The sequence below is a fragment of the Cyprinodon tularosa genome, unplaced genomic scaffold (assembly GCF_016077235.1).
Source record: "Cyprinodon tularosa strain WSP-4 unplaced genomic scaffold, ASM1607723v1 ctg2212, whole genome shotgun sequence".
NCBI lineage: Eukaryota > Metazoa > Chordata > Actinopteri > Cyprinodontiformes > Cyprinodontidae > Cyprinodon > Cyprinodon tularosa.
Genome location: NW_024038826.1, coordinates 1 through 10,206, shown reverse-complemented (window position 1 = coordinate 10,206; position 10,206 = coordinate 1). Strand labels below are relative to the sequence as shown.

General features: G+C 52.3%; 1 protein-coding gene across 1 annotated transcript; it reads left to right on the top strand.

Annotated features, from left to right (window-relative positions):
- Positions 1–5: 5 nt before the first annotated feature.
- Positions 6–8,883, top strand: LOC119784227 (cubilin-like; the record flags this gene model as incomplete). Its single annotated transcript, XM_038286179.1, has 4 exons — positions 6–150; positions 3,707–3,882; positions 7,914–8,079; positions 8,633–8,883. Coding segments are annotated over 4 exons (738 nt in total), but the record flags the coding sequence as incomplete, so codon positions are not given.
- Between the last annotated feature and the right edge of the window lie 1,323 nt (positions 8,884–10,206).

Here is a 10,206-nt window from a genome sequence, read left to right as displayed (position 1 = left end):
ATGGGAGAAGTGAAACGGATCCTCTGATAGGGAAGTACTGCGGCAGCTCCCTACCCGCTCCCATCCGCTCATCCTCCAACTCCCTGTGGATCCGCTTTAAGTCTGACAGCTCAGTCAGCCGAGCCGGCTTCAGGGCAGTCTACAGCGTTGGTGAGGTTTCACATCACATACCCTACCACAGAGACACCTTTACATGTCCCAGATTCCTGCTCATTAGGACTAACTTTATTATTATAGAACTAGACAACCCAACGTGCTGAACATCAACAGAACCTGAGAGAAGAAAACATGCAGAATAAATTCTATGATAGAAGCAGGACTTAAACTAATGTTTGGTTTGTCTTTTCCTAAAGGAGTTACAAATTAAAGCGTTATCTCTGTCACACAAAGTTCTTGAATTAAAAAACTAAGGACTTTATAACAAGGTTTTAGCCTCAATGATGGTGAGAAACAAGATAAAGACTTTAAAGCATTAAAAGAACAGTTGGTTCAGGTTGCATCAGGTCCCAGTCCAGTAGAACCAGTAAAGGAAGAGCAATGGAAACTGGGTGGAACCGCTCTAAGTAGAACCTCTGGAAAACAAACTGTTTTCATTTATCTTCCGGGATGGATGGTGCAGCTCTTCTTCTAGGAATCAGTCCTCCAAAGGGTGCAGACCAGGAAGCAGAGTCGTAGTTTACCAGACCTCTCTGCAGCTTCTCTACTGTTACCGTCTCATTACTCCATCCAAACAATGCCTTGCCCACGACCAAAAACTAATAAATCAGAAAATCATTTAAAGTAATAAATCCTAAAAAAATAATGAAAACTCTCATAGAAATCAATATGAAACGATTGTAAAAATTAAACCATTTAAAGCAGTTTAGTGAACATCTGATCTCTCTCCAAATACTTTATTTAATGACTTGATTTTTTGATCATATTTTGATCTGGTCTCACAGAAACCTGGCTGCATCAAGGGGATTTTGTTAGAAAAAACGATTCAACTCCTGCCCAGAATTTTTCCATTAATTATTTGGAGAGGAGAAGAAGTACAAGCTTCTTCAGTGTATTCTATTTTTATAGATCTACCTGAAAAAAGAAATTGTTCCCCTGCATTTTTTAGGGGTTGCTTATTATTTCTATTGAACTAATTAATTCATTTCTAACAGACAATGATCTAGACAAATCTCAAAAGAAAATAGTTTCTACCATCCATATGCTCCATAGATATTTTATGCAGCAATCAAACCCTTCTTAGTTTGGCTTCAAACATTCAGACGTTCTGGGTTTGCACCAATGTACCTCACAAATGTGTTCTGCAGCAATCCAACCTTCATGTATGTAAAGTAGCTGCCATTCAAAATGGTCCTTCCCAGTCAAACACCAGCCGAATGGCAGCCAACTGCCCTGTAACTCCCAGCGAAATCCCCGCCTACTTCCAGCCACCGGAGTGAGCCCCTCTTGTATATTTCTACTCTGACTCCACCCTTTCACTGAATTACAGGGTCTGACCAGGAGATGGCGCTTCTCTTTAGATCTTAATGTCCACAGATCATTACAGAAATAAAATTTAGCACAAAGATAGATGTTTAAAAGGAATTGTAGGAGATCAGCCAAGGACCAGCAATGGATTAGCCAAGGACCAGCCAAAGGCCAGCCAAGGGCCAACAGAGGACCAGCCAAGGACCAGCAATGGATTAGCCAAAGGCCAGCCAAGGGCCAGCCAAGGGCAAGCAAAGAACCAGCCAAGGACCAGCAATGGATTAGCCAAAGGCCAGCCAAAGGCCAGCCAAGGGCCAACAGAGGACCAGCCAAGGACCAGCAATGGATTAGCCAAAGGCCAGCCAAAGGCCAGCAAGGGCAAGCAAAGAACCAGCCAAGGACCAGCAATGGATTAGCCAAGGACCAGCCAAAGGCCAGCCAAGGGCCAACAGAGGACCAGCCAAGGGCAAGCAAAGAACCAGCCTCGGACCAGCCAAGGACCAGCCAAAGGCCAGCCAAGGGCCAACAGAGGACCAGCCAAGGGCAAGCAAAGAACCAGCCTCGGACCAGCCAAGGACCAGCAATGGATTAGCCAAGGACCAGCCAAAGGCCAGCCATGGGCCAACAGAGGACCAGCCAAGGGCAAGCAAAGAACCAGCCTCGGACCAGCCAAGGACCAGCCAAGGACCAGCAATGGATTAGCCAAAGGCCAGCCAAAGGCCAGCCATGGGCCAACAGAGGACCAGCCAAGGGCAAGCAAAGAACCAGCCTCGGACCAGCCAAGGACCAGCAATGGATTAGCCAAGGACCAGCCAAAGGCCAGCCATGGGCCAACAGAGGACCAGCCAAGGGCAAGCAAAGAACCAGCCTCGGACCAGCCAAGGACCAGCCAAGGACCAGCAATGGATTAGCCAAAGGCCAGCCAAGGGCCAACAGAGGACCAGCCAAGGGCAAGCAAAGAACCAGCCTCGGACCAGCCAAGGACCAGCCAAAGGCCAGCCAAGGGCCAACAGAGGACCAGCCAAGGGCAAGCAAAGAACCAGCCTCGGACCAGCCAAGGACCAGCAATGGATTAGCCAAGGACCAGCCAAAGGCCAGCCAAGGGCCAACAGAGGACCAGCCAAGGGCAAGCAAAGAACCAGCCTCGGACCAGCCAAGGACCAGCAATGGATTAGCCAAGGACCAGCCAAAGGCCAGCCAAGGGCCAACAGAGGACCAGCCAAGGGCAAGCAAAGAACCAGCCTCGGACCAGCCAAGGACCAGCAATGGATTAGCCAAGGACCAGCCAAAGGCCAGCCAAGGGCCAACAGAGGACCAGCCAAGGGCAAGCAAAGAACCAGCCTCGGACCAGCCAAGGACCAGCAATGGATTAGCCAAAGGCCAGCCAAGGGCCAACAGAGGACCAGCCAAGGGCAAGCAAAGAACCAGCCTCGGACCAGCCAAGGGCTGGCCAAGGACAACCAAGGACCAGGCAATGACTAGCTAAGGGCCAGCCTAGAAACAGCCAAGAACCAGCCGAGGACCAGCAAAGGGCCAGCCAAGGATCAGCCAATGATTAGCCCAGGGCCAGCCAAGGACCAGCCAACAACTGGCCAAAGATTCAGCTAAGGACCAGCCAAGGGCCAGCCAAGAACTGGCCAAAGATTCAGCTAAGGACCAGCCAAGAACCAGCCGAGGGCAGCAAAGGGCCCGCCAAGAACCAGCCGAGGACCAGCAAAGGGCCAGCAAAGGGCCAACCAACAACTGGCTAAAGATTCAGCTAAGGACCAGCCAAGGACAAGCCAAGGATCGGCCCAAAACCAGCCAAGGACCAGCCAAAGACCAACCGAAGATCAGCCAAGAACCAGCCAAGGACCAGCCAAGGAAAGTGGGGAAATTTTGAATGGCTACTTCTGTAGGATCTGACCTTTTATTTTCAAATGTACCAAATTCTCTTTGACCTTCCTACGCTGACTTCCTGTCTGGCTCGTCTAGTTTTTAGAAGTTAATGCGTTTTGCTCGGTCATCCATAATAAATAGAACTAATCCATGAATGAGGGGATGAAAAGGCTTAGAAGGTCTTTTCTTTTAGGATTTATCTTTGGTGGTTAGATCAGGTATTTCCGGTTGGAAGGCCTCCTTACCATCACCCTTATCTTCAGCTGCCTTTCCACTCAGCTCCCTGACTATGCTGCTCCAAAATGCTAGCACTGGTTGTAGAGCAATAAACGTATAGAAATAATATATGTTTCTTTCTTCCAAGCCTGTGGAGGAACCCTTTCTGGGACTGGGACATTCCGCTCTCCTTACCACCCAGACCCATATCCCCACAACAAAGTCTGTGAGTGGGTCATTAACCAGCAGGAGGGCTATGTGGTCACACTCAATTTCCTGTCTTTTGATGTGGAAGGAGGATCCTGCAGGTTTGACTTTGTTGAGGTAAAGTCCCCCATTTCTGTAATCTATTAACATTTATTTAGGTGTAGGTTTTCATTCATAGTAGAACAAATAATTAATATGAAGGACAAATACATTCAGGGATCAGTTGGCTCCTAACAATGGTTGGAAGCTGAATAACAGGGTGGGTGTGATGGGGCTCACATTTAACCCGTCATGTCAGTCACTTCAATGTTTATAGTCTTTTAAGGTCCAGTTAAGTGCAGGTGGGCCGACATCATCTGCAATAAAAACACCTAAAATAAGATTTGATCAACAAAGTTCATCTGGAATCTGGCAGCTAAGGCCGCTGTCCTGGAGGGCCGTTGTCCTGGAGGGCTGCTGTCCTGGAAGGCAGCTGTCCTGGAGGGCCGCTGTCCTGGAAGGCAGCTGTCCTGGAGGGCCGCTGTCCTGGAGGGCTGCTGTCCTGGAAGGCAGCTGTCCTGGAGGGCCGTTGTCCTGGAGGGCCGCTGTCCTGGAAGGCAGCTGTCCTGGAGGGCCCCTGTCCTGGAAGGCAGCTGTCCTGGAGGGCCGCTGTCCTGGAAGGCCGCTGTCCTGGAGGGCCGCTGTCCTGGAGGGCCGCTGTCCTAGAGGGCTGCTGTCCTAGAGGGCCGCTGCCCTGGAGGGCCGCTGTCCTAGAGGGCCGCTGCCCTGGAGGGCTGCTGTCCTAGAGGGCCGCTGTCCTAGAGGGCTGCTGTCCTAGAGGGCCGCTGTCCTGGAGGGCCGCTGTCCTGGAAGGCAGCTGTCCTGGAGGGCCGCTGTCCTGGAAGGCAGCTGTCCTGGAGGGCCGCTGTCCTGGAAGGCCGCTGTCCTGGAGGGCCGCTGTCCTAGAGGGCCGCTGCCCTGGAGGGCTGCTGTCCTAGAGGGCCGCTGTCCTGCAGGGCCGCTGTCCTGGAAGGCAGCTGTCCTGGAGGGCCGCTGTCCTGGAAGGCAGCTGTCCTGGAGGGCCGCTGTCCTGGAAGGCAGCTGTCCTGGAGGGCCGCTGTCCTGGAAGGCCGCTGTCCTGGAGGGCCGCTGTCCTGGAGGGCCGCTGTCCTAGAGGGCTGCTGTCCTAGAGGGCCGCTGCCCTGGAGGGCCGCTGTCCTAGAGGGCCGCTGCCCTGGAGGGCTGCTGTCCTAGAGGGCCGCTGTCCTAGAGGGCTGCTGTCCTAGAGGGCCGCTGTCCTGGAGGGCCGCTGTCCTGGAAGGCAGCTGTCCTGGAGGGCCGCTGTCCTGGAGGGCTGCTGTCCTAGAGGGCCGCTGTCCTAGAGGGCTGCTGTCCTGGAGGGCTGCTGTCCTGGAAGGCAGCTGTCCTGGAGGGCCGCTGTCCTGGAAGGCAGCTGTCCTGGAGGGCCGCTGTCCTGGAGGGCCGCTGTCCTGGAGGGCCGCTGTCCTAGAGGGCCGCTGCCCTGGAGGGCTGCTGTCCTAGAGGGCCGCTGTCCTGCAGGGCCGCTGTCCTGGAAGGCAGCTGTCCTGGAGGGCCGCTGTCCTGGAGGGCTGCTGTCCTGGAGGGCCGCTGCTCTGGAGGGATGTTGTCCTGGAGGGCCGCTGTCCTGGAGGGATGTTGTCCTGGAGGGCCGCTGTCCTGGAGGGCCGCTGTCCTGGAGGGCTGCTGTCCTAGAGGGCTGCTGTCCTGGAGGGCTGCTGTCCTAGAGGGCTGCTGTCCTGGAGGGCTGCTGTCCTAGAGGGCTGCTGTCCTGGAGGGCTGCTGCCCTGGAGGGCTGCTGTCCTAGAGGGCCGCTGTCCTAGAGGGCTGCTGTCCTAGAGGGCCGCTGTCCTGGAGGGCCGCTGTCCTGGAAGGCAGCTGTCCTGGAGGGCCGCTGTCCTGGAGGGCTGCTGTCCTAGAGGGCCGCTGTCCTAGAGGGCTGCTGTCCTGGAGGGCTGCTGTCCTGGAAGGCAGCTGTCCTGGAGGGCCGCTGTCCTGGAAGGCCGCTGTCCTGGAGGGCCGCTGTCCTGGAAGGCCGCTGTCCTGGAGGGCCGCTGTCCTAGAGGGCCGCTGCCCTGGAGGGCTGCTGTCCTAGAGGGCCGCTGTCCTGCAGGGCCGCTGTCCTGGAAGGCAGCTGTCCTGGAGGGCCGCTGTCCTGGAGGGCTGCTGTCCTGGAGGGCCGCTGCTCTGGAGGGATGTTGTCCTGGAGGGCCGCTGTCCTGGAGGGATGTTGTCCTGGAGGGCCGCTGTCCTGGAGGGCCGCTGTCCTGGAGGGCTGCTGTCCTAGAGGGCTGCTGTCCTGGAGGGCTGCTGTCCTGGAGGGCTGCTGTCCTAGAGGGCTGCTGTCCTGGAGGGCTGCTGTCCTAGAGGGCTGCTGTCCTGGAGGGCTGCTGTCCTGGAGGGCTGCTGTCCTGGAGGGATGTTGTCCTGGAGGGCCGCTGTCCTGGAGGGCCGCTGTCCTGGAGGGCTGCTGTCCTAGAGGGCTGCTGTCCTGGAGGGCTGCTGTCCTGGAGGGCCGCTGTCCTGGATGGCTGCTGTCCTAGAGGGCTGCTGTCCTGGAGGGATGTTGTCCTGGAGGGCTGCTGTCCTGGAGGGCTGCTGTCCTGGAGGGCTGCTGTCCTAGAGGGCTGCTGTCCTGGAGGGCTGCTGTCCTGGAGGGCTGCTGTCCTGGAGGGATGTTGTCCTGGAGGGCCGCTGTCCTGGAGGGCTGCTGTCCTAGAGGGCTGCTGTCCTGGAGGGCCGCTGTCCTGGAGGGCTGCTGTCCTGGAGGGCCGCTGTCCTGGAGCGCTGCTGTCCTGGAGGGCTGCTGTCCTGGAGGGATGTTGTCCTGGAGGGCTGCTGTCCTAGAGGGCTGCTGTCCTGGAGGGCCGCTGTCCTGGAGGGCTGCTGTCCTGGAGGGCCGCTGCCCTGGAGGGCTGCTGTCCTGGAGGGCCGCTGTCCTGGAGGGCTGCTGTCCTGGAGGGCCGCTGTCCTAGAGGGCCGCTGCCCTGGAGGGCTGCTGTCCTAGAGGGCCGCTGTCCTGCAGGGCCGCTGTCCTGGAAGGCAGCTGTCCTGGAGGGCCGCTGTCCTGGAGGGCTGCTGTCCTGGAGGGCCGCTGCTCTGGAGGGATGTTGTCCTGGAGGGCCGCTGTCCTGGAGGGATGTTGTCCTGGAGGGCCGCTGTCCTGGAGGGCCGCTGTCCTGGAGGGCTGCTGTCCTAGAGGGCTGCTGTCCTGGAGGGCTGCTGTCCTGGAGGGCTGCTGTCCTAGAGGGCCGCTGTCCTGCAGGGCCGCTGTCCTGGAAGGCAGCTGTCCTGGAGGGCCGCTGTCCTGGAGGGCTGCTGTCCTGGAGGGCCGCTGCTCTGGAGGGATGTTGTCCTGGAGGGCCGCTGTCCTGGAGGGATGTTGTCCTGGAGGGCCGCTGTCCTGGAGGGCCGCTGTCCTGGAGGGCTGCTGCCCTGGAGGGCTGCTGTCCTGGAGGGCCGCTGCCCTGGAGGGCTGCTGTCCTGGAGGGCTGCTGTCCTAGAAGGGGAGGACTGCTGTTATTAGGAGATCTGTCTGACCTGTGGAAGATAGATAAATCTAACAGAGAACAGCCTAGATGAACTAATGTTGTTTTTCCTCCAAATGTTAAAGTGTGAGAAAGTCCTTTATGCAGGGGGTGGGTTGGTTCCCCTGGGGGTAGTGTGTGTGTCGGGATTTCTATAAGGTATAAATGTATGTACTGAGGTTGCCTCAGTCAGAGCTCTATCTCTCCATCTGAGGATGGTTTTCATTGATAGCTGATTAACAGATTATTGCTGAACTGCAACCATCAGAATCAGCTGTGCTGAAGCCGAGGAACCTCTGAAACCCGCAGGACAGCGGCCCTCAGGGACCCACTTTGGGGATGCCTGCTATAAAGGCTTTTTCACTGATATACCAGCACATCCATGTGACATGACACTAGATATTATCATTGTGAAATGCATGTGTTTATAAGTCCAGGTGGGGATCATTTAAACCATTTTAATGTATTAGAAATGTTTATAATTTCAGAGGCCTGAGACGTGTTGTTAATTGGCCCAGTATTAATGAACTGAATGGAATTGCAGATATATCCAATAATGTCCAACGGGACACTTGTTGGACCATGTGTGTTCTCTGCTCACAGGTCAGGGATGGATCTACTCCTAGCTCTCCTCTGCTGGGGAAGATCTGTGGGGACCAGGTTCCTCCAAGGCTCCAGTCCACACAGAAATCCATGTACATCCAGTTCAGCACAGACTCGTCTGTCAGCAACCATGGCTTCCAAGCAGCCTTTGACTCGGCCATTGAGGGTGAGAGAGTAAACGCCTGGTGATCATTGGATGTGAAGCTGATTAGAGTCAGAGCTACATCAGTGCTCTGACCTCTGCTGGATTTCTGGGCGTATTACATCTAGAGCCTTTTTTCTGTTGGTCCAATGATTTCCTCCAACAGTCAGGCAAACAGACATGCCAAGCTAGTTGGATCATTGCTCTGAGTTTTTTCTATGGTTGATTAAAAACAACGTTGTGAAACACACTATTTTTTAATTTGGGTGATATGAAGGGAGAGCTCAGAAAAGACACAGCAGAGCAGGGACAGAGCAGGGAGGCGCAGGAAAATGGGACCGCCTCCTCCCAGAGTCAGAGCAGAGATTTTAACCTATATTGTCAACCGTTCTGCTCTTTCTGTGGGCAGGAATGAAGCTTTTCTGTTTGCTGCTAATTCATAACATGTCTGCCATGTTTAGCTTCAGCTAGCTGTAGTTTTTTCAGCTTTTTTATTTTCTGCTACTTCATACCCTTTTCTAATACAGATGTTAGAGAACTGATTTCCACATAGTCACCCTCTTGTTTCCTGTGCCAGGCTGTGGTGATACTCTGACCAGTCCTACAGGAACCATTACCAGCCCTGGCCACCCAACAAGCTATCCCCATGGCGCTAACTGTACCTGGTACATCAGTGTTCTACCAGGAAACCTCATACGGCTGTCGTTTGATTCCTTTAATCTGGAGTACCATCTGAACTGCAACTATGACTACCTGGAAGTTTATGATGGAACCGGAACAACTGGGAATATGACTGGGAGGTACGACAGACGCTCACAGAGCCCATGACATGAAGAAATAAGAAATATGACACAATAAATACAGACACCTCCTCCTGGGGCTAGGGAATTACTAGTTTATTACTGGTTTATTACTAGTTTATCACTGGTATATGACTGGTTTATTACCAGTTTATCACTGTATAGGACTGGTTTATTACCAGTTTATTTCTGTTTGATGTTGGTTTATTACTAGTTTAATACTGATTTATTATTGGTTTATTACCAGTTTATCACTGTTTATGACTGGTTTATTACCAGTTTATCACTGGTATAGGACTGGTTTATTACCAGTTTATCACTGTATAGGACTGGTTTATTACCAGTTTATTTCTGTTTGTTGTTGGTTTATTACTAGTTTAATACTGATTTATTATTGGTTTATTACCAGTTTATCACTGGTATATGACTGGTTTATTACCAGTTAATTTATGTTTGTTGTTGGTATATTACTAGTTTAATACTCGTTTACTATTGGTTTATTACCAGTTTATTACCGGTTATAAATGACCTGGTTTATCAGTGGTATAGGACTGGTTTATCAGTTGTATAGGACTGGTTTATCAGTTGTATAGGACTGGTTTATCAGTTGTATAGGACTGGTTTATCAGTTGTATAGGACTGGTTTATCAGTTGTATAGGACTGGTTTATCAGTTGTATAGGACTGGTTTATCAGTTGTATAGGACTGGTTTATCAGTTGTATAGGACTGGTTTATCAGTTGTATAGGACTGGTTTATCAGTTGTATAGGACTGGTTTATCAGTTGTATAGGACTGGTTTATCAGTTGTATAGGACTGGTTTATCAGTGGTATAGGACTGGTTTATCAGTTGTATAGGACTGGTTTATCAGTTGTATAGGACTGGTTTATCAGTGGTATAGGACTGGTTTATCAGTTGTATAGGACTGGTTTATCAGTGGTATAGGACTGGTTTATCAGTTGTATAGGACTGGTTTATCAGTTGTATAGGACTGGTTTATCAGTGGTATAGGACTGGTTTATCAGTTGTATAGGACTGGTTTATCAGTTGTATAGGACTGGTTTATCAGTTGTATAGGACTGGTTTATCAGTTGTATAGGACTGGTTTATCAGTGGTATAGGACTGGTTTATCAGTTGTATAGGACTGGTTTATCAGTTGTATAGGACTGGTTTATCAGTTGTAAAGGACTGGTTTATCAGTGGTATAGGACTGGTTTATCAGTTGTATAGGACTGGTTTATCAGTTGTATAGGACTGGTTTATCAGTTGTAAAGGACTGGTTTATCAGTTGTATAGGACTGGTTTATCAGTGGTATAGGACTGGTTTATCAGTGGTATAGGACCGGGTTT